The sequence below is a fragment of the Ascaphus truei genome, chromosome 7 (genome assembly GCF_040206685.1).
Source record: "Ascaphus truei isolate aAscTru1 chromosome 7, aAscTru1.hap1, whole genome shotgun sequence".
Classification (NCBI taxonomy): Eukaryota; Metazoa; Chordata; class Amphibia; order Anura; family Ascaphidae; genus Ascaphus; species Ascaphus truei.
The window spans coordinates 106,521,178-106,548,465 of NC_134489.1; the positions used below are offsets into that span (position 1 = coordinate 106,521,178).

General features: G+C 47.1%; 1 protein-coding gene across 8 annotated transcripts in view; it reads left to right on the forward strand.

The window, feature by feature from the left end:
- Positions 1-27,288, forward strand: part of EPB41L5 (erythrocyte membrane protein band 4.1 like 5) — a 115,948-nt gene that overhangs the window by 63,890 nt on the left and 24,770 nt on the right. For 4 of the 8 annotated variants that reach the window (XM_075609779.1, XM_075609787.1, XM_075609780.1 and 1 more), the window contains exons 17-22: positions 2,310-2,476; positions 3,758-3,855; positions 6,994-7,155; positions 8,364-8,425; positions 8,544-8,630; positions 9,621-9,702. In XM_075609779.1, coding sequence (XP_075465894.1) covers positions 2,310-2,476; positions 3,758-3,855; positions 6,994-7,155; positions 8,364-8,425; positions 8,544-8,630; positions 9,621-9,702 — 658 coding nt within the window. Of the gene's footprint in view, positions 1-2,309; positions 2,477-3,757; positions 3,856-6,993; positions 7,156-7,425; positions 7,474-7,947; positions 7,996-8,363; positions 8,426-8,543; positions 8,631-9,620; positions 9,703-27,288 lie in introns of all 8 variants that reach the window. The other 4 variants (XM_075609783.1, XM_075609782.1, XM_075609785.1 and 1 more) reach the window with 4 other exon arrangements.

Here is a 27,288-nt window from a genome sequence, read left to right on the forward strand (position 1 = left end):
TTTATCATTTTTTCAACCTGAAGCTCCAGCACGTCCTTGTCGGCTGTCCTCCGCGTGACAGCGCTCATAACATATTGAAATGGCAACCACTTCCGAAGTGCCTTCCAAACCCCAAGTCCTTTGGTATTCAGCGTTATTCTCCAAGTAAAATCCCCCCCCCCTTTTTTTTATTTTAAACAGATGAAAATATTTTTCTTTTTCAGTGCAAATCTCATTTAACCTTTTTATCTAGGAATTTTTTTTTTATTTGAGGCTCGGTTACTCATAACTGGAAAATGCCACAAAAATCCTGCCGGCGTTCCAGAGCGTTGTACTGGGAGTTTCAGAAGCTGCTCGCCGACGCTCATCACGTGTGAAATCTTCAAGTCTTGTAATGTTGTGAAACGGAGCACCGCAGAACGGGGCCCCTAACAGATGCTAGTTAGAAAGTGGGGTACCTGGAGATGCCCCCCCCCCCACTCCCCAAATACCATGTGTACCATAAAACATCGCGAAGAACCAGATAAATGATTTAAGTATTAACATTGTGTCAATGATATTTAGGTTAAACGTGTTTAATGTTTTCACATACAATAACATCTGTTACTCCCATCATGTCTCGTGCATGGAGACAAAGGGATGTTGCTTAAAACCCGCAATATTTTGGTATTTAATACATTACCAATAACTCCTCGTTTGTTTTGAGTGGGTAGCAAAAAAGAATATACTACGCATTGTTGTTGTTAAATAAGCGGTGAATAAACCTGTACAACTTAACACTTTTATGGTCACTTGCAGATCTTGATTGATTTACTGCCAAAAAATATACATTTATCTTTGTATACCCTAAATAAAGCCTATGTATCCTACAGGTGGAGCTTTCAGCTTTACAGTAATCCGATGGGCTAATCATTTTATATTAAATGCCTAGACAAAAAATAAACGAGTCCAGTAACCCACCTGAATAAAATTGGGCATTGCGCGCTTCCAAAATAGGAATTTATCTTAAAAAAAAACAAAACCCTTTAGGAACCAAGAAAAAGGCATTACGTATAAATGATAAAACTATGGCAACGTTTCAGGGGACAGAGGAAGCAGCGAGATACTCCCTAAACGTTGCTATTCTGTTTAATATTTGAATAGTTTTTCTTTTCTGGGAACACGTCGTAGTGGGTAGTGTTTTTTTTGTTTTTCTTTGCTTAGAAGTGCAAACCCCACGTAAGAGCGTTTTTTCATTCGGCTTCTCCAGTGTTGCATGAGGCCCTCACACGGTGCAGGGAAGTTCAGCCTGAGGAGCCCCAAGGATTTCTTCATTATAATACCTGTTCATGGCGTTCTGTTTAAACAGCTGGACGCTCCGTCTGTCCTGCTCGATACCACCTAAATGTAACTGTAACTACTGCTTTAAAATGTAGCGACGCATCCAGCAGGAGTAGTGGTTAGTCGGTTAGTTACATCAGAGGTCCCATAGTGTGTGTGTGTGTGTGTGTTCTCCATAACTGACCGTTTTAATGCCTACAGACAGATCACCTCTTACGGCTCATATACCAGGAGATCTATATATAAATATGCTAACTGACCTCCGTGACTAATGGGAACATGGTCAGCTGAACTTGCCACACACGCGATATCCCACGGCTGCAGAATCGCACACGGGTGGCTGTTTTCGGGACAGTGCGGTTGCAGCACGGCACAATGATTGATAGTCTGGTAATGGCAGCAAGTGGAGTGTACAATGCTCACAAAGGAAGCGGCACAGCACAGAGCCGGCAGTGAGGGTTCCTCCTGTCGCCTCCCCGGGGGAGGCGGCACAGCACAGAGCCGGCAGTGAGGGTTCCTCCTCTCTCCTCCCCGGGGGAAGCGGCACAGCACAGAGCCGGCAGTGAGGGTTCCTCCTCTCTCCTCCCCGGGGGAAGCGGCACAGCACAGAGCCGGCAGTGAGGGTTTCTCCTCTCTCCTCCCCGGGGGAAGCGGCACAGCACAGAGCCGGCAGTGAGGGTTTCTCCTCTCTCCTCCCCGGGGGAAGCGGCACAGCACAGAGCCGGCAGTGAGGGTTTCTCCTCTCTCCTCCCCGGGGGAAGCGGCACAGCACAGAGCCGGCAGTGAGGGTTCCTCCTGTCGCCTCCCCGGGGGAAGCGGCACAGCACAGAGCCGGCAGTGAGGGTTCCTCCTGTCTCCTCCCCGGGGGAAGCAGCACAGAGCCGGCAGTGAGGGTTCCTCCTGTCGCCTCCCCGGGGGAAGCGGCACAGCACAGAGCCGGCAGTGAGGGTTCCTCCTGTCTCCTCCCCGGGGGAAGCGGTTCCTCATGCTCTGCTTTGCTACTTTTGCAGCTTTGTTGGTTTACTTGATAGTAAGGACGTGTTGGAGAGCGGCCTCGATGATGTCATGGCGTTGCCGGTCACCGCAAGCCCAGTTCCTGTTCCGGATGCAACAGACCTAGGTTTTGACAACCCCTGTCTGGAAGAGACTGCACTGGGGCTCGGTGACATCCCATCTGGTAAGGACCATACCGCAGAGCGCAGGATGGAGCTTCTCAAACTGTTGGATACAGTGTAGCAGCTCTGCTGGATTGTTTGCACCAGTGTGCGAGCCCAGCGCTGGATCCGTGCGTGTGCGAGCCCAGCGCTGGATCCGTGCGTGTGCGAGCCCAGCGCTGGATCCGTTTCTTGTGCGAGCCCAGCGCTGGATCCGTGCGTTTGCGAGCCCAGCGCTGGATCCGTGCGTGTGCGAGCCCAGCGCTGGATCCGTGCGTGTGCGAGCCCAGCGCTGGATCCGTGCGTGTGCGAGCCCAGCGCTGGATCCGTTTCTTGTGCGAGCCCAGCGCTGGATCCGTGCGTGTGCGAGCCCAGCGCTGGATCCGTGCGTGTGCGAGCCCAGCGCTGGATCCGTGCGTGTGCGAGTCCAGCGCTGGATCCTTGCGTGTGCGAGCCCAGCGCTGGATCAGAAATCAGTATTTGTCAAAGGAATTCATGTTGTTGTTGTTGTTGTTGTTGTTGTTGTGTGTGTTGTTTTTTTTTTTTTTTTATGTTCACACGGTTTGCTTTATTTCTGTCTGTACACACCGGGGCTTGGTTGTGGTGTGTGTGTGTGTGTGTGTGTGTGCGCGCGCACTAGGGCTTGGTTGTGGTGTACGTATGTATGTGAACGCACCGGGACTTGGGTGTGTGTGTGAACACTGTGGCTTGGTTGTGGTGTATGTGTGTACACACCGTGGCTTGGTTGGCTGTGTGTATGTACACACCGTGGCTTGGTTGGCTGTGTGTGTGTACACACCGTGGCTTGGTTGTGGTGCACGCTTGTACGCACAGGGGCTTGGTTGTGTGTGTCTGTGTGTGTGTGTGTGTGTGTGTGTGTGTGTGTGTGTGTGTGTGTGCGCACCGTGGCTTGGTTGTGGTGCGCGCGTATACGCACCGGGGTTTGGTGTGTGTGTGTGTGTGTGTGTGCACCGTGGCTTGGTTGTGGTGCGCGCGTATACGCACCGGGGTTTGGTGTGTGTGTGTGTGTGTGTGTGTGTGTGTGTGTGTGTGTGTGCACCGTGGCTTGGTTGCGGTGCTCGTGTGTATGCACCGTGCCTTATTTTGGAGGTTAGTTTTTTAATGATGCTGTACAATGGCAATGCAGGAACCTGATTGGAGAAACTTCAGGTTTTGTAAATAACGGTGGGGGGGTTAATTAGGGAGACGCATACTGAGAAACGGACTCTGTCAGCAGCGGAAGGGTTAATAACTGCCCAGTCTGTGCTGCATGCACGTGTTCATTAGTTACTTCTATTTTGCAGCGTTTGAAGATCTACCCATGAAGCTGAATAATGTGGACGCTGATCACATGACGGCACATCCTGTGTGGGCCAACATCAATATCAATGTGAACAAGCAGGTACCACGTTCTGCTCACCTTATTCCAATACACCGTGCCGATATAACCACGTCTTGCAGCAGCAGTCGCCACTTAAACTGGGGTCCCTTTACTTTTTTGAGGACCTCCTGGGTACCAAGATATTTGTAATTTTCTTGTACTAGGGTGAGACACAAATGACAAATATGGTTGTATGGTCAACAATAGAAAGTCCCGATGGCGAAAAACCTGGAGGATTCGAGAACAAAAACCAGAATGAGACAAAGCGATTGCTTAATTTCTGTTCTCTTCCGTAATCACAAGATGCCAGAATAAGAATTGGATATGCAGAGCGGCGTAGGACAATCTGCAAGCGTATAACTCGAGGTGCAAGGAAATGTAACTGTTATGGTGAAGAACACTATTGACGATAACAAAAGCTTAAAAGAACAGGGATCCGCGACTTGCGATTTGGAAAGAAGCAATTCATTGCACTCAAACAAGATGGATCAACACTAAAAATCTGTGCACTTACAGACGCAGCGGCCGGGATGCGAACATTTCACGCGGCGTATACCTCGGAATACCCATGTCATGGCGCGTGATTTCTTCCAACCTTCCCGCCTTAAGACGCGTGGTGGCTCGTGTTGTTATCGAGTGCAGAAAATGGCATTTTAGTGTTCTGGTTTTTAAACACCTGCAAAGTGACACAGTAGCACAGTACTGTACACATTACAATTCATTAATTTCTGCCACGGGTACGCGAAGAATTGAAACCCAAAGAAATCCGAATCCATGAAATTCAAACAAATCGACCGCGGTGAACACAGGTGCGCCTGGTGTGATTGGCGGCGTGAATGCCGCGTGGAATACAGCAGAGCGCACGAAAACGGCTCCGTGAAATGTTCGGCCGCGGCATCTGTATGAAGGGTGTGGAGGACATCTACATGAGATTATACGGGAACACGGATATCACAGGGCACGATCCAGCAGAGGAGGAGCGACAAGAGACCACCAATGATATACCGTGTCCTTCCAGAAGAAGTGTCAAAAACAATACAATCCATGAAGAATGGGAAGTCTCCCGGGGGGAAGATAGAATTACAACTGATATATATATATATAATTTTTTTAATATATATATTTGTTATATATATATATTTTATATATATATATAAAAAAAATATACCGATGCTTGTCCCATATGCACATAAAAAGCAGATATTACCAGATGGTGATCCGGGAGAGACAGCAAACAGCCAAGTAGATGAAACAACTGTATTCATACTGAACAATACAAGGCACTACATCCAGCGTTTCGGTCAGCTAAACGTGACCTTCCTCAGGGATGTGTGTGTGTGTGTGTGTGTGTATATATATATATATATATATATATATATATATATATATATATATATATATATATATATATATATATTTATTATTATTATTATTGTGAATATACACCAGACCCGGGATTTTGCCCGGCCTAGAGCACCAGCGGGATTTCGATATGGATACAACACAAGAACCACATCCAAGTCGTACAAAAAGTGATTTCCCAAATTAATGAATATGATTTACCCCTCATTTTTTTTTTTTGATTCGTAGATTATAAAAAGCATTTGATTCTGTCTACGCCTCCCAGCCCAGCGGTTCTGAATGCATTAAGACCGAGTGTTGAAGTGTACATTGATATTTTAAAGGACACTTACTAGAATACCACATTACAATTCGATAATATGAAGGTACAAGCAAGATAAGGATCAGCAAGGGAGAGCTGATCAAAAAAAAATCCATAAATCTAAATCAACGGTGAATATTTCAGTTCCCTACGATTTGCAAATTACATTTTTGTTCTTTTTGCCACAAGTCCAGAAGATCTCCAGCAACAATCGGAGAACTCGCCCAAGTAAGAAAGTGGGCCTTCAAATGAATCTCGGGAAGACCAAAGTGATATGTATCCAAAGACGTGTCAACCTCGCACTCAAAGATGATATAGTCAGAAATACGTTAAAATAATAATTTTACTGATACTTCTGAATAATGCAGAAAAAAATCCAAGGTAATATATGTGGAATGAGCACACGGATAACAGAGCAGTCAAACCATAGGGTGAACAGGGAAAAAAGGGTAATATAAAGCAATATAAGTAACACACTAATAGTCCAAAGTGTCAAAGGGGGTTAACGTTTCGGGATAATCGACCCTTTCAGCATCTTTTGAGTGCGGGGTTGACATTCTTTTGGATATATATCACGCTCTGTTGCAGTTGGTGGGGACTCCTTGTCTCTCTGCACCCTATCTATATTGGCCTGATGGGGCGTGGTATTAACTCGGGCGGTGCGGTTTGCCTTGTTTGTTATACAAGACCAAAGTGGCGTTCCACAAATGTGTCGGCTCTGCAACGATCGAAATAAATGGAAACGGACTAGAAAGTCCCTGAGTACCTTGGCTGGCACGTAACCAGGGATTGGAAGCTTTTGCATGAAATCAGTGGGAGAATGAAGAGGAGATGGAGGCATTTGGAAAAAGCAAGACAATCTTTCAAGGGAACCTTTTGGAATTTGCCTCGATACATCACTCCCATCGGCGTGTCCCTTTCATTAAGTGCATTGCAGGTACCTCACGTTTTTGACCACTGCCTGTGGTCCCGTATGGATGTGACACTTGGACCCTAAATACAGAGATGATTCAGAAGCTTCAGACAACTCCCAAGTGTGGAGAGATGTATACTGAGTATTATCCAAAGAGACAGGAAAAAGAAGGGATGGGTTCGAGAGCAAACAAGTCTGTGACATCACGTGGGTGAAGAAATTAAAATAGCGGTGGGCTGGACATATCGCAAGAAGAAACGGCCATCGTTGGACAAAGATGATACTCGGCTGAATTCCAAATAGAATGGAATCAGAAAATGTGTTGGAGCGACGTGGAGAAGAGCAGCTTGCAACCGCAGCACCTGGGAGACACTTAGAAGCTTTCATCCAGCAGTGGGGAGACGAGGGCTGAAGATGAGGATATATTTATTATTATAATATAAAAAAAGGTGTATTTTATAAACGATTTGCTGGTTGTTGAATTCCGGCAGTCTGTTTATTTGTTGCTTTTGGATCGCAGTGACGTTCCGTTTGCTCGCACTCCTCCGTTCCAGTGTCCATCGCTCTTTCTTGTTGTTCACAGGATGACATAGTGAAGCTGACGGAGAAATGCCTGAACAATTCCATGGAGAGCCCAGTGAGCCCAGCGTCGGCGCGGCTCTCCGCTGATATAAAGAGCAATATCCTGAAGGCACAGGTGGAGGCTGGGCAGAAGGTGAAGGCACAGGCGGAGGCTGGGCAGAAGGTGAAGGCACAGGTGGAGGCTGGGCAGAAGGTGAAGGCACAGGTGGAGGCTGGGCAGAAGGTGAAGGCACAGGTGGAGGCTGGGCAGAAGGGGAAGGCACAGGTGGAGGCTGGGCAGAAGGTGAAAGCACAGGTGGAGGCTGGGCAGAAGGTGAAGGCACAGGTGGAGGCTGGGCAGAAGGTGAAGGCACAGGTGGAGGCTGGGCAGAAGGTGAAGGCACAGGTGGAGGCTGGGCAGAAGGTGGAGGCTGGGCAGAAGGGGAAGGCACAGGTGGAGGCTGGGCAGAAGGTGAAGGCACAGGTGGAGGCTGGGCAGAAGGTGAAGGCACAGGTGGAGGCTGGGCAGAAAGTGAAGGCACAGGTGGAGGCTGGGCAGAAGGTGAAGGCTGAGCAGAAGGTGGAGGCTGGGCAGAAGGGGAAGGCACGGGTGGAGGCTGGGCAGAAGGTGAAGGCACAGGTGGAGGCTGGGCAGAAGGTGAAGGCACAGGTGGAGGCTGGGCAGAAGGTGAAGGCACAGGTGGAGGCTGGGCAGAAGGTGAAGGCACAGGTGGAGGCTGGGCAGAAGGTGAAGGCACAGGTGGAGGCTGGGCAGAAGGTGAAGGCTGAGCAGAAGGTGGAGGCTGGGCAGAAGGGGAAGGCACAGGTGGAGGCTGGGCAGAAGGTGAAGGCACAGGTGGAGGCTGGGCAGAAGGTGAAGGCACAGGTGGAGGCTGGGCAGAAGGTGAAGGCACAGGTGGAGGCTGGGCAGAAGGTGAAGGCACAGGTGGAGGCTGGGCAGAAGCTGAAGGCACAGGTGGAGGCTGGGCAGAAGGTGAAGGCACAGGTGGAGGCTGGGCAGAAGGTGAAGGCACAGGTGGAGGCTGGGCAGAAGGTGAAGGCACAGGTGGAGGCTGGGCAGAAGGTGAAGGCTCTTCAGATCTAGGAAAATAAATCTGCCGTTTGCCTTTGAAGTGATAAATATAAACTGCTTTAGTGCCCGAGGGATTGTGCAATTTGCCAAATGCAACACAGCTGAAGTATTCGGGCAATTCCTGAGAATAGTTTGGGGTTTTCCTCTTTGCATTTGTTTCTGTTTGGACCTGTGTTGGACCTCGGGCGCTGGTTCAGTCTGTTATATGAGTGGCTGTAATCTGTTCGGCTGTTTTCCTCTTACCTGTGTCTGGAACGCATTGGCGTGAGAAGCCTGAATCACGTGAATGTCTGTTACAGATCACAAGGGACGAGTTGCTGCCAGGGGACCGGAGCGCGCTCATTGAGAACACCTGTGCCAGGTAAATGAGTCATGCCTCGGCCTTCTGTATTAGTGGAGTTAACCCCTTCCGGCGGAGGGACAAGCGAAGCGAGAGATGAATTGTACTTTGTAACGTGCTTCATTTTGTCACCGTTTAGGAGTTTTACAGCAAAACTCAATAACTCATTGGCGCAATTAAACCAGGAGCCTGGCGCCTTGAGAGAGACACAGAGCCCCTTCTTTACGTAAGTGTTTGTAGAGAGATGTTTCCCAATCGTTATCCAGTATACAAGTAAAGAGAGGGCATAGAAGTGTGTTTCCATTTTCTACTTGCTCTTGGATTTAAGAAAAGATTTAACATTTTGGTGCAAGTTGTGAACCTTATTTTAAGCAACTACATGAGAAAAGTGTGTGTGTGTGTGTGTGTGTGTGTGTGTGTGTGTGTGTGTGTGTGTGCAGCGTATGATGTATCTAATCATTACCTGTCCTCCAACTCCCCAAATCACAAGCTGATACAGCGCAAAATGGGGAGCAAAGACTTGGGTACATTGATACAAATTGTGCCGTCATTTTTGCCTCTCTTCACGTCAATTTTGCCTCTCTGCATCACTCCCACGGATGTGTCTTTCAATAAGTGCATTGCAGGCTCCTATAGCAACAAGGGTGGAAAATGAGCGGTCTGTATCTCCGCCGGGATCTGTCCTTTGTATCAGCCGCTACAGTGCCAGAAGTCAGAAACCCCTTTTAGGCCCCAGGAGCCGTTTGCAGCAGTGTGTATTTTACGTTTTCAATGCACCGTGGCCAGTCCTGCAGAAGGGGAAGGACGGTTTATTCACAGCACTACCGGGACCCTCATTATGTAACATAAAGCGGCGGATTCCCGACAGACACGTTGGGGTGGGGATAACTTATTTAGTGGCGACATTATACTTCCTTACGGTTCATAAAGCTGGAGAAATAATTGTGTGTTAAGTAAAAAAGAAAAGGTATAAGCCACGTATGTCTCCATCACTAATACTCTCTGCAGGATGAGGCTACGTGACTATGTACTGTATGGTATTTATGCTACAGCTAGGGGAAATCGTTTACAGGTCACTTACCATGTAATAATATATTTCTGGCTTCTGTTCCTCATACTTCCCCCGTACCGCTGCGGTTCGAGATGCGCTAACATTATGACGTAGAATTTCCTTTCTGCCGAGCGCTGCTTCTCATGGCTAATTCTTTCTGTATAGAAGCGTTCTAAGTGAGGAGAGGGCTGCCCCCACAGCGATTCATTCCGCCCTCATCCCAGCTGCAGAGGTGCCCGCCATTAAGGTAGATATTCCATTTGCCATGTATATTGTAAAAGATCACAGCACGTGTGTGTGTATATATAAGTAGGTAAATGGTGTGTGTGTGTGTGTATATATAAGTAGGTAAATGGTGTGTGTGTGTGTGTGTGTGTGTGTGTGTGTGTGTGTGGACGCAACCCCGTTATACTAATTGTGGAAGGCGAACTGCGATAGCAACAAGTTAGTGCAATGAGTATGTGTCAGAGCGTTCTTGCTGCCCACAGCTGCAGTCTCCGAAAACGCTCTGACCACCAGGACGCCCTCGCCTCTCAGATGAGCCGACGTAGCTTGTTCGCTCACGTCAAACGTGCCCGACGTACGTTTCACCACTTCGGCTTCATCGACTTTACACTCATTGTGCTAACTTGTTGCTATCCCGGTTCTCCTTCCATAATTAGTATTCAGTATCCGTGCCACTACTCACTGAGTTGTATACTGGAGCAGACACTTTTGGGGGACATCCACTTAAGTGTAACTCCAAGTATCACCCAACTAAATAGACTACCGTGTCCTGTTTAATGGTGGGGATAATTATACCCACCCACTCTACTGAGTTACTAGGTGCTTAATTTGGAACATAGCCACCATTGACCTTGGTGATTTAGAGCTATACAAACATTAGGTGTAGCAATAGGGAATAATTCATAGCACCAGTATTTCTGTAACTCAGAATCAAGAACTTGCTATAGCTTATTGGATATCCACAGAATACTCGGCTAGGGGTTAAGTATAGCATTTGCTGCTGATATTAGAAGGATTACTGTCAGTCATCTGATGTATGTATAGGACATTTCTGCAGCATCATTTATTTAAAGCTACAGGTTCTTCCACTAGTTATTAAATAGTAACAAAGTATATATTAGGCAGGAGTAAATTGTATCCAGCTTAATACACCAGTAGAATTTTCACAGGGCTATACTTGTAGGCGGGGGTTATTATCACTTACCTTAATGCACCCACGCAGGTTAACATTAGCACCCCTTAATGCAGCCACGCAGGTTAACATTGGCACACCTTAATGCACCCACGCAGGTTAACATTGGCACACCTTAATGCACCCACGCAGGTTAACATTGGCACACCTTAATGCACCCACGCAGGTTAACATTGGCACACCTTAATGCAGCCACGCAGGTAACATTGGCACACCTTAATGCAGCCACGCAGGTTAACATTGGCACACCTTAATGCACCCACGCAGGTTAACATTAGCACACCTTAATGCACCCACGCAGGTTAACATTAGCACACCTTAATGCAGCCACGCAGGTTAACATTAGCACACCTTCATGCACCCACGCAGGTTAACATTGGCACACCTTAATGCAGCCACGCAGGTTAACATTAGCACACCTTAATGCACCCACGTGGTTAACATTGGCACACCTTAATGCAGCCACGCAGGTTAACATTGGCACACCTTAATTCAGCCACGCAGGTTAACATTGGCACACCTTATTGCACCCACGCAGGTTAACATTAGCACACCTTAATGCACCCACGCAGGTTAACATTGGCACACCTTAAGGCAGCCACGCAGGTTAACATTGGCACACCTTAATGCACCCACGCAGGTTAACATTAGCACACCTTAATGCACCCACGCAGGTTAGCATTAGCACACCTTAATGCACCCACGCAGGTTAACATTGGCACACCTTAATGCAGCCACGCAGGTTAACATTGGCACACCTTAATGCACCCACGCAGGTTAACATTGGCACACCTTAATGCACCCACGCAGGTTAACATTAGCACACCTTAATGCAGCCACGCAGGTTAACATTGGCACACCTTAATGCAGCCACGCAGGTTAACATTAGCACACCTTAATGCAGCCACGCAGGTTAACATTAGCACACCTTAATGCAGCCACGCAGGTTAACATTAGCACACCTTAATGCAGCCACGCAGGTTAACATTAGCACACCTTCATGCACCCACGCAGGATAACATTGGCACACCTTACTGCACCCACGCAGGTTAACATTAGCACACCTTAATGCACCCACGCAGGTTAACATTGGCACACCTTAATGCAGCCACGCAGGTTAACATTAGCACACCTTAATGCACCCACGTGGTTAACATTGGCACACCTTAATGCAGCCACGCAGGTTAACATTGGCACACCTTAATTCAGCCACGCAGGTTAACATTGGCACACCTTAATGCACCCACGCAGGTTAACATTAGCACACCTTAATGCACCCACACAGGTTAACATTGGCACACCTTAAGGCAGCCACGCAGGTTAACATTGGCACACATTAATGCAGCCACGCAGGTTAACATTGGCACACCTTAATGAACCAACGCAGGTTAACATTGGCACACCTTACGCTCTCGTTTTCACTCTCCTATTTCTAATATTATTTGTTGTTTGTCCTTTGTTATACGTCCCAAACACTTCTATATTAAACCAAATGAATAAAAGTGTACGTTTTATATACACAGCGGGGGTTTACATAGTGCCGCATTAGGGATCCTTCTCTATGTAAGTTTTATACACAGCGGGGGGTTACATAGTGCCGCATTAGGGGATTCTTCTCTATGTACGTTTTATACACAGCGGGGGTTACATAGTGCCGCATTAGGGGATCCTTCTCTATGTAAGTTTTATACACAGCGGGGGGTTACATAGTGCCGCATTAGGGGATCCTTCTCTATGTAAGTTTTATACACAGCGGGGGGTTACATAGTGCCGCATTAGGGGATCCTTCTCTATGTAAGTTTTATACACAGCAGGGGGTTACATAGTGCCGCATTAGGGGATCCTTCTCTATGTAAGTTTTATACACAGCGGGGGGTTACATAGTGCCGCATTAGGGGATCCTTCTCTATGTAAGTTTTATACACAGCGGGGGGTTACATAGTGCCACATTAGGGGATCCTTCTCTATGTAAGTTTTATACACGGCGGGGGGTTACATAGTGCCGCATTAGGGGATTCTTCTCTATGTAAGTTTTATACACAGCGGGGGGTTACATAGTGCCGCATTAGGGGATTCTTCTCTATGTAAGTTTTATACACAGCGGGGGGTTACATAGTGCCACATTAGGGGATCCTTCTCTATGTAAGTTTTATACACAGCGGGGGGGGTTACATAGTGCCGCATTAGGGGATCCTTCTCTATGTAAGTTTTATACACAGCGGGGGGTTACATAGTGCCGCATTAGGGGATCCTTCTCTATGTAAGTTTTATACACAGCGGGGGGTTACATAGTGCCGCATTAGGGGATCCTTCTCTATGTAAGTTTTATACACAGCGGGGGGGTTACATAGTGCCGCATTAGGGGATCCTTCTCTATGTAAGTTTTATACACAGCGGGGGGGGTTACATAGTGCCGCATTAGGGGATCCTTCTCTATGTAAGTTTTATACACAGCGGGGGGTTACATAGTGCCGCATTAGGGGATCCTTCTCTATGTAAGTTTTATACACAGCGGGGGGTTACATAGTGCCGCATTAGGGGATTCTTCTCTATGTAAGTTTTATACACAGCGGGGGGTTACATAGTGCCGCATTAGGGGATCCTTCTCTATGTAAGTTTTATACACAGCGGGGGGGGGTTACATAGTGCCGCATTAGGGGATCCTTCTCTATGTAAGTTTTATACACAGCGGGGGGTTACATAGTGCCGCATTAGGGGATCCTTCTCTATGTAAGTTTTATACACGGCGGGGGGTTACATAGTGCCGCATTAGGGGATCCTTCTCTATGTAAGTTTTATACACAGCGGGGGGTTACATAGTGCCGCATTAGGGGATCCTTCTCTATGTAAGTTTTATACACAGCGGGGGGTTACATAGTGCCGCATTAGGGGATCCTTCTCTATGTAAGTTTTATACACAGCGGGGGGTTACATAGCGCCACATTAGGGGATCCTTCTCTATGTAAGTTTTATACACAGCGGGGGGTTACATAGTGCCGCATTAGGGGATCCTTCTCTATGTAAGTTTTATACACAGCGGGGGGTTACATAGTGCCGCATTAGGGGATCCTTCTCTATGTAAGTTTTATACACACAGGGGGGTTACATAGTGCCGCATTAGGGGATCCTTCTCTATGTAAGTTTTATACACAGCGGGGGGTTACATAGTGCCGCATTAGGGGATCCTTCTCTATGTAAGTTTTATACACAGCGGGGGGGGGTTACATAGTGCCGCATTAGGGGATCCTTCTCTATGTAAGTTTTATACACAGCGGGGGGTTACATAGTGCCGCATTAGGGGATCCTTCTCTATGTAAGTTTTATACACGGCGGGGGGTTACATAGTGCCACATTAGGGGATCCTTCTCTATGTAAGTTTTATACACAGCGGGGGTTACATAGTGCCGCATTAGGGGATCCTTCTCTATGTAAGTTTTATACACAGCGGGGGGGTTACATAGTGCCGCATTAGGGGATTCTTCTCTATGTAAGTTTTATACACGGCGGGGGGTTACATAGTGCCGCATTAGGGGATCCTTCTCTATGTAAGTTTTATACACAGCGGGGGTTACATAGTGCCGCATTAGGGGATTCTTCTCTATGTAAGTTTTATACACAGCGGGGGGTTACATAGCGCCACATTAGGGGATCCTTCTCTATGTAAGTTTTATACACAGCGGGGGGTTACATAGCGCCACATTAGGGGATCCTTCTCTATGTAAGTTTTATTCACGGCGGGGGGTTACATAGCGCCACATTAGGGGATCCTTCTCTATGTAAGTTTTATACACAGCGGGGGGGGGTTACATAGCGCCACATTAGGGGATCCTTCTCTATGTAAGTTTTATACACAGCGGGGGGTTACATAGTGCCGCATTAGGGGATCCTTCTCTATGTAAGTTTTATACACGGCGGGGGGTTACATAGTGCCGCATTAGGGGATTCTTCTCTATGTAAGTTTTATACACAGCGGCGGGTTACATAGTGCCACATTAGGGGATCCTTCTCTATGTAAGTTTTATACACAGCGGGGGGTTACATAGTGCCGCATTAGGGGATCCTTCTCTATGTAAGTTTTATACATAGCGGGGGGTTACATAGTGCCACATTAGGGGATCCTTCTCTATGTAAGTTTTATACACAGCGGGGGGGTTACATAGTGCCGCATTAGGGGATCCTTCTCTATGTAAGTTTTATACACAGCGGGGGGTTACATAGTGCCGCATTAGGGGATCCTTCTCTATGTAAGTTTTATACACAGCGGGGGGTTACATAGCGCCACATTAGGGGATCCTTCTCTATGTAAGTTTTATACACAGCGGGGGGTTACATAGTGCCGCATTAGGGGATCCTTCTCTATGTAAGTTTTATACACAGCGGGGGGTTACATAGCGCCACATTAGGGGATCCTTCTCTATGTAAGTTTTATACACAGCGGGGGGTTACATAGTGCCGCATTAGGGGATCCTTCTCTATGTAAGTTTTATACACAGCGGGGGGTTACATAGTGCCGCATTAGGGGATCCTTCTCTATGTAAGTTTTATACACAGCGGGGGGTTACATAGTGCCGCATTAGGGGATCCTTCTCTATGTAAGTTTTATACACAGCGGGGGGTTACATAGTGCTGCATTAGGGGATCCTTCTCTATGTAAGTTTTATACACAGCGGGGGGTTACATAGTGCCACATTAGGGGATTCTTCTCTATGTAAGTTTTATACACAGCGGGGGGTTACATAGTGCCGCATTAGGGGATCCTTCTCTATGTAAGTTTTATACACAGCGGGGGGTTACATAGTGCCGCATTAGGGGATCCTTCTCTATGTAAGTTTTATACACTGCGGGGGGTTACATAGTGCCACATTAGGGGATCCTTCTCTATGTAAGTTTTATACACAGCGGGGGGTTACATAGTGCCACATTAGGGGATCCTTCTCTATGTAAGTTTTATACACAGCGGGGGGTTACATAGTGCCGCATTAGGGGATCCTTCTCTATGTAAGTTTTATACACAGCGGGGGGTTACATAGTGCCGCATTAGGGGATTCTTCTCTATGTAAGTTTTATACACAGCGGGGGGTTACATAGTGCCGCATTAGGGGATCCTTCTCTATGTAAGTTTTATACACAGCGGGGGGGTTACATAGTGCCGCATTAGGGGATCCTTCTCTATGTAAGTTTTATACACAGCGGGGGGTTACATAGTGCCGCATTAGGGGATCCTTCTCTATGTAAGTTTTATACACGGCGGGGGGTTACATAGTGCCGCATTAGGGGATTCTTCTCTATGTAAGTTTTATACACAGCGGGGGGGTTACATAGTGCCGCATTAGGGGATCCTTCTCTATGTAAGTTTTATACACAGCGGGGGGTTACATAGTGCCACATTAGGGGATCCTTCTCTATGTAAGTTTTATACACAGCGGGGGGTTACATAGTGCCACATTAGGGGATCCTTCTCTATGTAAGTTTTATACACAGCGGGGGGTTACATAGTGCCGCATTAGGGGATCCTTCTCTATGTAAGTTTTATACACAGCGGGGGGTTACATAGTGCCACATTAGGGGATCCTTCTCTATGTAAGTTTTATACACAGCGGGGGCTTACATAGTGCCGCATTAGGGGATCCTTCTCTATGTAAGTTTTATACACAGCGGGGGGTTACATAGTGCCACATTAGGGGATTCTTCTCTATGTAAGTTTTATACACAGCGGGGGGTTACATAGTGCCGCATTAGGGGATCCTTCTCTATGTAAGTTTTATACACAGCGGGGGGTTACATAGTGCCGCATTAGGGGATCCTTCTCTATGTAAGTTTTATACACAGCGGGGGGTTACATAGCGCCACATTAGGGGATCCTTCTCTATGTAAGTTTTATACACAGCGGGGGGTTACATAGTGCCGCATTAGGGGATCCTTCTCTATGTAAGTTTTATACACAGCGGGGGGTTACATAGCGCCACATTAGGGGATCCTTCTCTATGTAAGTTTTATACACAGCGGGGGGTTACATAGTGCCGCATTAGGGGATCCTTCTCTATGTAAGTTTTATACACAGCGGGGGGTTACATAGTGCCGCATTAGGGGATCCTTCTCTATGTAAGTTTTATACACAGCGGGGGGTTACATAGTGCCGCATTAGGGGATCCTTCTCTATGTAAGTTTTATACACAGCGGGGGGTTACATAGTGCTGCATTAGGGGATCCTTCTCTATGTAAGTTTTATACACAGCGGGGGGTTACATAGTGCAACATTAGGGGATTCTTCTCTATGTAAGTTTTATACACAGCGGGGGGGGGTTACATAGTGCCGCATTAGGGGATCCTTCTCTATGTAAGTTTTATACACAGCGGGGGGTTACATAGTGCCGCATTAGGGGATCCTTCTCTATGTAAGTTTTATACACAGCTGGGGGGGTTACATAGTGCCACATTAGGGGATTCTTCTCTATGTAAGTTTTATACACAGCGGGGGGTTACATAGTGCCGCATTAGGGGATCCTTCTCTATGTAAGTTTTATACACAGCTGGGGGGGTTACATAGTGCCACATTAGGGGATTCTTCTCTATGTAAGTTTTATACACAGCGGGGGGTTACATAGTGCCGCATTAGGGGATCCTTCTCTATGTAAGTTTTATACACAGCGGGGGGGGGTTACATAGTGCCGCATTAGGGGATCCTTCTCTATGTAAGTTTTATACACAGCGGGGGGTTACATAGTGCCGCATTAGGGGATTCTTCTCTATGTAAGTTTTATACACGGCGGGGGGTTACATAGTGCCGCATTAGGGGATTCTTCTCTATGTAAGTTTTATACACAGCGGGGGGGGGGTTACATAGTGCCGCATTAGGGGATCCTTCTCTATGTAAGTTTTATACACAGCGGGGGGTTACATAGTGCCGCATTAGGGGATTCTTCTCTATGTAAGTTTTATACACGGCGGGGGGTTACATAGTGCCGCATTAGGGGATCCTTCTCTATGTAAGTTTTATACACAGCGGGGGGTTACATAGTGCCGCATTAGGGGATCCTTCTCTATGTAAGTTTTATACACAGCGGGGGGTTACATAGTGCCGCATTAGGGGATCCTTCTCTATGTAAGTTTTATACACAGCGGGGGGTTACATAGTGCTGCATTAGGGGATTCTTCTCTATGTAAGTTTTATACACAGCGGGGGGTTACATAGTGCCGCATTAGGGGATCCTTCTCTATGTAAGTTTTATACACAGCGGGGGGTTACATAGTGCCGCATTAGGGGATCCTTCTCTATGTAAGTTTTATACACAGCGGGGGGTTACATAGTGCCGCATTAGGGGATCCTTCTCTATGTAAGTTTTATACACAGCGGGGGGTTACATAGTGCCACATTAGGGGATCCTTCTCTATGTAAGTTTATACACAGCGGGGGGTTACATAGTGCCGCATTAGGGGATCCCTCTCTATGTAAGTTTTATACACAGCGGGGGGTTACATAGTGCCGCATTAGGGGATCCTTCTCTATGTAAGTTTTATACACAGCGGGGGGTTACATAGTGCCGCATTAGGGGATCCTTCTCTATGTAAGTTTTATACACAGCGGGGGGTTACATAGTGCCGCATTAGGGGATCCTTCTCTATGTAAGTTTTATACACAGCGGGGGTTACATAGTGCCGCATTAGGGGATCCTTCTCTATGTAAGTTTTATACACAGCGGGGGGTTACATAGTGCCACATTAGGGGATCCTTCTCTATGTAAGTTTTATACACAGCGGGGGGTTACATAGTGCCGCATTAGGGGATCCTTCTCTATGTAAGTTTTATACACAGCGGGGGGTTACATAGTGCCGCATTAGGGGATCCTTCTCTATGTAAGTTTTATACACAGCGGGGGGTTACATAGTGCCGCATTAGGGGATCCCTCTCTATGTAAGGTTTATACACAGCGGGGGGTTACATAGTGCCGCATTAGGGGATTCTTCTCTATGTAAGTTTTATACACGGCGGGGGGTTACATAGTGCCGCATTAGGGGATCCTTCTCTATGTAAGTTATATACACAGCGGGGGGTTACATAGTGCCGCATTAGGGGATCCTTCTCTATGTAAGTTTTATACACAGCGGGGGGTTACATAGTGCCGCATTAGGGGATCCTTCTCTATGTAAGTTTTATACACAGCGGGGGGTTACATAGTGCCGCATTAGGGGATCCTTCTCTATGTAAGTTTTATACACAGTGGGGGGTTACATAGTGCCGCATTAGGGGATCCTTCTCTATGTAAGTTTTATACACAGCGGGGGGTTACATAGTGCCGCATTAGGGGATCCCTCTCTATGTAAGGTTTATACACAGCGGGGGGTTACATAGTGCCGCATTAGGGGATTCTTCTCTATGTAAGTTTTATACACGGCGGGGGGTTACATAGTGCCGCATTAGGGGATCCTTCTCTATGTAAGTTATATACACAGCGGGGGGTTACATAGTGCCGCATTAGGGGATCCTTCTCTATGTAAGTTTTATACACAGCGGGGGGTTACATAGTGCCGCATTAGGGGATCCTTCTCTATGTAAGTTTTATACACAGCGGGGGGTTACATAGTGCCGCATTAGGGGATCCTTCTCTATGTAAGTTTTATACACAGCGGGGGGTTACATAGTGCCGCATTAGGGGATCCTTCTCTATGTAAGTTTTATACACAGCGGGGGGTTACATAGTGCCGCATTAGGGGATCCTTCTCTATGTAAGTTATATACACAGCGGGGGGTTACATAGTGCCGCATTAGGGGATCCTTCTCTATGTAAGTTTTATACACAGCGGGGGGTTACATAGTGCCGCATTAGGGGATTCTTCTCTATGTAAGTTTTATACACGGCGGGGGGTTACATAGTGCCGCATTAGGGGATCCTTCTCTATGTAAGTTTTATACACAGTGGGGGGTTACATAGTGCCGCATTAGGGGATCCTTCTCTATGTAAGTTTTATACACAGCGGGGGTTACATAGTGCCGCATTAGGGGATCCTTCTCTATGTAAGTTATATACACAGCGGGGGGTTACATAGTGCCGCATTAGGGGATCCTTCTCTATGTAAGTTTTATACACAGCGGGGGGTTACATAGTGCCGCATTAGGGGATCCTTCTCTATGTAAGTTTTATACACAGCGGGGGGTTACATAGTGCCGCATTAGGGGATCCTTCTCTATGTAAGTTTTATACACGGTGGGGGGTTACATAGTGCCGCATTAGGGGATCCTTCTCTATGTAAGTTTTATACACAGCGGGGGGTTACATAGTGCCGCATTAGGGGATCCTTCTCTATGTAAGTTTTATACACAGCGGGGGGTTACATAGTGCCGCATTAGGGGATCCTTCTCTATGTAAGTTTTATACACAGCGGGGGGTTACATAGTGCCGCATTAGGGGATCCTTCTCTATGTAAGTTTTATACACAGTGGGGGGGTTACATAGTGCCGCATTAGGGGATCCTTCTCTATGTAAGTTTTATACACAGCGGGGGGGGGGGTTACATAGTGCCGCATTAGGGGATCCTTCTCTATGTAAGTTTTATACACAGCGGGGGGGTTACATAGTGCCGCATTAGGGGATCCTTCTCTATGTAAGTTTTATACACAGCGGGGGGTTACATAGTGCCGCATTAGGGGATCCTTCTCTATGTAAGTTTTATACACAGCGGGGGGGGTTACATAGTGCCGCATTAGGGGATCCTTCTCTATGTAAGTTTTATACACAGCGGGGGGTTACATAGTGCCGCATTAGGGGATCCTTCTCTATGTAAGTTTTATACACAGCGGGGGGTTACATAGTGCCGCATTAGGGGATCCTTCTCTATGTAAGTTTTATACACGGCGGGGGGTTACATAGTGCCGCATTAGGGGATCCTTCTCTATGTAAGTTTTATACACAGCGGGGGGGGGTTACATAGTGCCGCATTAGGGGATCCTTCTCTATGTAAGTTTTATACACAGCGGGGGGGGTTACATAGTGCCACATTAGGGGATCCTTCTCTATGTAAGTTGTATACACGGCGGGGGGTTACATAGTGCCGCATTAGGGGATCCTTCTCTATGTAAGTTTTATACACAGCGGGGGGTTACATAGTGCCGCATTAGGGGATCCTTCTCTATGTAAGTTTTATACACGGCGGGGGGTTACATAGCGCCGCATTAGGGGATCCTTCTCTATGTAAGTTTTATACACGGCGGGGGGTTACATAGTGCCGCATTAGGGGATCCTTCTCTATGTAAGTTTTATACACAGCGGGGGGGTTACATAGTGCCGCATTAGGGGATCCTTCTCTATGTAAGTTTTATACACAGCGGGGGGTTACATAGTGCCGCATTAGGGGATCCTTCTCTATGTAAGTTTTATACACGGCGGGGGGTTACATAGTGCCGCATTAGGGGATTCTTCTCTATGTAAGTTTTATACACAGCGGGGGGGTTACATAGTGCCGCATTAGGGGATCCTTCTCTATGTAAGTTTTATACACAGCGGGGGGTTACATAGTGCCACATTAGGGGATCCTTCTCTATGTAAGTTTTATACACAGCGGGGGGTTACATAGTGCCACATTAGGGGATCCTTCTCTATGTAAGTTTTATACACAGCGGGGGGTTACATAGTGCCGCATTAGGGGATCCTTCTCTATGTAAGTTTTATACACAGCGGGGGGTTACATAGTGCCACATTAGGGGATCCTTCTCTATGTAAGTTTTATACACAGCGGGGGGTTACATAGTGCCGCATTAGGGGATCCTTCTCTATGTAAGTTTTATACACAGCGGGGGGTTACATAGTGCCACATTAGGGGATTCTTCTCTATGTAAGTTTTATACACAGCGGGGGGTTACATAGTGCCGCATTAGGGGATCCTTCTCTATGTAAGTTTTATACACAGCGGGGGGTTACATAGTGCCGCATTAGGGGATCCTTCTCTATGTAAGTTTTATACACAGCGGGGGGTTACATAGCGCCACATTAGGGGATCCTTCTCTATGTAAGTTTTATACACAGCGGGGGGTTACATAGTGCCGCATTAGGGGATCCTTCTCTATGTAAGTTTTATACACAGCGGGGGGTTACATAGCGCCACATTAGGGGATCCTTCTCTATGTAAGTTTTATACACAGCGGGGGGTTACATAGTGCCGCATTAGGGGATCCTTCTCTATGTAAGTTTTATACACAGCGGGGGGTTACATAGTGCCGCATTAGGGGATCCTTCTCTATGTAAGTTTTATACACAGCGGGGGGTTACATAGTGCCGCATTAGGGGATCCTTCTCTATGTAAGTTTTATACACAGCGGGGGGTTACATAGTGCTGCATTAGGGGATCCTTCTCTATGTAAGTTTTATACACAGCGGGGGGTTACATAGTGCAACATTAGGGGATTCTTCTCTATGTAAGTTTTATACACAGCGGGGGGGGTTACATAGTGCCGCATTAGGGGATCCTTCTCTATGTAAGTTTTATACACAGCGGGGGGTTACATAGTGCCGCATTAGGGGATCCTTCTCTATGTAAGTTTTATACACAGCTGGGGGGGTTACATAGTGCCACATTAGGGGATTCTTCTCTATGTAAGTTTTATACACAGCGGGGGGTTACATAGTGCCGCATTAGGGGATCCTTCTCTATGTAAGTTTTATACACAGCTGGGGGGGTTACATAGTGCCACATTAGGGGATTCTTCTCTATGTAAGTTTTATACACAGCGGGGGGTTACATAGTGCCGCATTAGGGGATCCTTCTCTATGTAAGTTTTATACACAGCGGGGGGGGTTACATAGTGCCGCATTAGGGGATCCTTCTCTATGTAAGTTTTATACACAGCGGGGGGTTACATAGTGCCGCATTAGGGGATTCTTCTCTATGTAAGTTTTATACACGGCGGGGGGTTACATAGTGCCGCATTAGGGGATTCTTCTCTATGTAAGTTTTATACACAGCGGGGGGGGTTACATAGTGCCGCATTAGGGGATCCTTCTCTATGTAAGTTTTATACACAGCGGGGGGTTACATAGTGCCGCATTAGGGGATTCTTCTCTATGTAAGTTTTATACACGGCGGGGGGTTACATAGTGCCGCATTAGGGGATCCTTCTCTATGTAAGTTTTATACACAGCGGGGGGTTACATAGTGCCGCATTAGGGGATCCTTCTCTATGTAAGTTTTATACACAGCGGGGGGTTACATAGTGCCGCATTAGGGGATCCTTCTCTATGTAAGTTTTATACACAGCGGGGGGTTACATAGTGCTGCATTAGGGGATTCTTCTCTATGTAAGTTTTATACACAGCGGGGGGTTACATAGTGCCGCATTAGGGGATCCTTCTCTATGTAAGTTTTATACACAGCGGGGGGTTACATAGTGCCGCATTAGGGGATCCTTCTCTATGTAAGTTTTATACACAGCGGGGGGTTACATAGTGCCGCATTAGGGGATCCTTCTCTATGTAAGTTTTATACACAGCGGGGGGTTACATAGTGCCACATTAGGGGATCCTTCTCTATGTAAGTTTATACACAGCGGGGGGTTACATAGTGCCGCATTAGGGGATCCCTCTCTATGTAAGTTTTATACACAGCGGGGGGTTACATAGTGCCGCATTAGGGGATCCTTCTCTATGTAAGTTTTATACACAGCGGGGGGTTACATAGTGCCGCATTAGGGGATCCTTCTCTATGTAAGTTTTATACACAGCGGGGGGTTACATAGTGCCGCATTAGGGGATCCTTCTCTATGTAAGTTTTATACACAGCGGGGGGTTACATAGTGCCGCATTAGGGGATCCTTCTCTATGTAAGTTTTATACACAGCGGGGGGTTACATAGTGCCAGCATTAGGGGATCCTTCTCTATGTAAGTTTTATACACAGCGGGGGGTTACATAGTGCCGCATTAGGGGATCCTTCTCTATGTAAGTTTTATACACAGCGGGGGGTTACATAGTGCCGCATTAGGGGATCCTTCTCTATGTAAGTTTTATACACAGCGGGGGGTTACATAGTGCCGCATTAGGGGATCCTTCTCTATGTAAGTTTTATACACAGCGGGGGGTTACATAGTGCCGCATTAGGGGATCCCTCTCTATGTAAGGTTTATACACAGCGGGGGGTTACATAGTGCCGCATTAGGGATTCTTCTCTATGTAAGTTTTATACACGGCGGGGGGTTACATAGTGCCGCATTAGGGGATCCTTCTCTATGTAAGTTATATACACAGCGGGGGGGTTACATAGTGCCGCATTAGGGGATCCTTCTCTATGTAAGTTTTATACACGGCGGGGGGTTACATAGTGCCGCATTAGGGGATCCTTCTCTATGTAAGTTTTATACACAGCGGGGGGTTACATAGTGCCACATTAGGGGATCCTTCTCTATGTAAGTTTTATACACAGCGGGGGGTTACATAGTGCCACATTAGGGGATCCTTCTCTATGTAAGTTTTATACACAGCGGGGGGTTACATAGTGCCGCATTAGGGGATCCTTCTCTATGTAAGTTTTATACACGGCGGGGGGTTACATAGTGCCGCATTAGGGGATCCTTCTCTATGTAAGTTTTATACACAGCGGGGGGTTACATAGTGCCGCATTAGGGGATTCTTCTCTATGTAAGTTTTATACACAGCGGGGGGTTACATAGTGCCGCATTAGGGGATCCTTCTCTATGTAAGTTTTATACACGGCGGGGGGTTACATAGTGCCACATTAGGGGATCCTTCTCTATGTAAGTTTTATACACAGCGGGGGGTTACATAGTGCCGCATTAGGGGATCCTTCTCTATGTAAGTTTTATACACAGCGGGGGGTTACATAGTGCCGCATTAGGGGATCCTTCTCTATGTAAGTTTTATACACAGCGGGGGGTTACATAGTGCCGCATTAGGGGATCCTTCTCTATGTAAGTTTTATACACAGCGGGGGGTTACATAGTGCCGCATTAGGGGATCCTTCTCTATGTAAGTTTTATACACAGCGGGGGGTTACATAGTGCCGCATTAGGGGATCCTTCTCTATGTAAGTTTTATACACAGCGGGGGGTTACATAGTGCCGCATTAGGGGATCCTTCTCTATGTAAGTTTTATACACAGCGGGGGGTTACATAGTGCCGCATTAGGGGATTCTTCTCTATGTAAGTTTTATACACTGCGGGGGTTACATAGTGCCGCATTAGGGGATCCTTCTCTATGTAAGTTTTATACACAGTCGGGGGGTTACATAGTGCCGCATTAGGGGATCCTTCTCTATGTAAGTTTTATACACAGCGGGGGGTTACATAGTGCCGCATTAGGGGATCCTTCTCTATGTAAGTTTTATACACAGCGGGGGGTTACATAGTGCCGCATTAGGGGATCCTTCTCTATGTAAGTTTTATACACAGCGGGGGGTTACATAGTGCCGCATTAGGGGATCCTTCTCTATGTAAGTTTTATACACAGCGGGGGGTTACATAGTGCCGCATTAGGGGATCCTTCTCTATGTAAGTTTTATACACGGGGGGGTTACATAGTGCCGCATTAGGGGATCCTTCTCTATGTAAGTTTTATACACAGCGGGGGGTTACATAGTGCCGCATTAGGGGATCCTTCTCTATGTAAGTTTTATACACAGCGGGGGGTTACATAGTGCCGCATTAGGGGATCCTTCTCTATGTAAGTTTTATACACAGCGGGGGGGTTACATAGTGCCGCATTAGGGGATCCTTCTCTATGTAAGTTTTATACACAGCGGGGGGGTTACATAGTGCCGCATTAGGGGATCCTTCTCTATGTAAGTTTTATACACAGCGGGGGGGGGTTACATAGTGCCGCATTAGGGGATCCTTCTCTATGTAAGTTTTATACACAGCGGGGGGGTTACATAGTGCCGCATTAGGGGATCCTTCTCTATGTAAGTTTTATACACAGCGGGGGGGTTACATAGTGCCGCATTAGGGGATCCTTCTCTATGTAAGTTTTATACACAGCGGGGGGGTTACATAGTGCCGCATTAGGGGATCCTTCTCTATGTAAGTTTTATACACAGCGGGGGGGTTACATAGTGCCGCATTAGGGGATCCTTCTCTATGTAAGTTTTATACACAGCGGGGGGTTACATAGTGCCGCATTAGGGGATCCTTCTCTATGTAAGTTTTATACACAGCGGGGGGGTTACATAGTGCCGCATTAGGGGATCCTTCTCTATGTAAGTTTTATACACAGCGGGGGGGTTACATAGTGCCGCATTAGGGGATCCTTCTCTATGTAAGTTTTATACACAGCGGGGGGGGTTACATAGTGCCGCATTAGGGGATCCTTCTCTATGTAAGTTGTATACACGGCGGGGGGTTACATAGTGCCGCATTAGGGGATCCTTCTCTATGTAAGTTTTATACACAGCGGGGGGGTTACATAGTGCCGCATTAGGGGATCCTTCTCTATGTAAGTTTTATACACGGCGGGGGGTTACATAGTGCCGCATTAGGGGATCCTTCTCTATGTAAGTTTTATACACGCGGGGGGTTACATAGTGCCGCATTAGGGGATCCTTCTCTATGTAAGTTTTATACACAGCGGGGGGGTTACATAGTGCCGCATTAGGGGATCCTTCTCTATGTAAGTTTTATACACAGCGGAGGGGTTACATAGTGCCGCATTAGGGGATCCTTCTCTATGTAAGTTTTATACACAGCGGGGGGGTTACATAGTGCCGCATTAGGGGATCCTTCTCTATGTAAGTTTTATACACGGTGGGGGGTTACATAGTGCCGCATTAGGGGATCCTTCTCTATGTAAGTTTTATACACAGCGGGGGGGTTACATAGTGCCGCATTAGGGGATCCTTCTCTATGTAAGTTTTATACACAGCGGGGGGGTTACATAGTGCCGCATTAGGGGATCCTTCTCTATGTAAGTTTTATACACAGCGGGGGGTTACATAGTGCCGCATTAGGGGATCCTTCTCTATGTAAGTTTTATACACAGCGGGGGGTTACATAGTGCCGCATTAGGGGATCCTTCTCTATGTAAGTTTTATACACGGCTGGGGGGTTACATAGTGCCGCATTAGGGGATCCTTCTCTATGTAAGTTTTATACACAGTGGGGGGGTTACATAGTGCCGCATTAGGGGATCCTTCTCTATGTAAGTTTTATACACAGCGGGGGGGGGGTTACATAGTGCCGCATTAGGGGATCCTTCTCTATGTAAGTTTTATACACAGCGGGGGGGTTACATAGTGCCGCATTAGGGGATCCTTCTCTATGTAAGTTTTATACACAGCGGGGGGTTACATAGTGCCGCATTAGGGGATCCTTCTCTATGTAAGTTTTATACACAGCGGGGGGGTTACATAGTGCCGCATTAGGGGATCCTTCTCTATGTAAGTTTTATACACAGCGGGGGGTTACATAGTGCCGCATTAGGGGATCCTTCTCTATGTAAGTTTTATACACAGCGGGGGGTTACATAGTGCCGCATTAGGGGATCCTTCTCTATGTAAGTTTTATACACGGCGGGGGGTTACATAGTGCCGCATTAGGGGATCCTTCTCTATGTAAGTTTTATACACAGCGGGGGGGGTTACATAGTGCCGCATTAGGGGATCCTTCTCTATGTAAGTTTTATACACAGCGGGAGGGGTTAA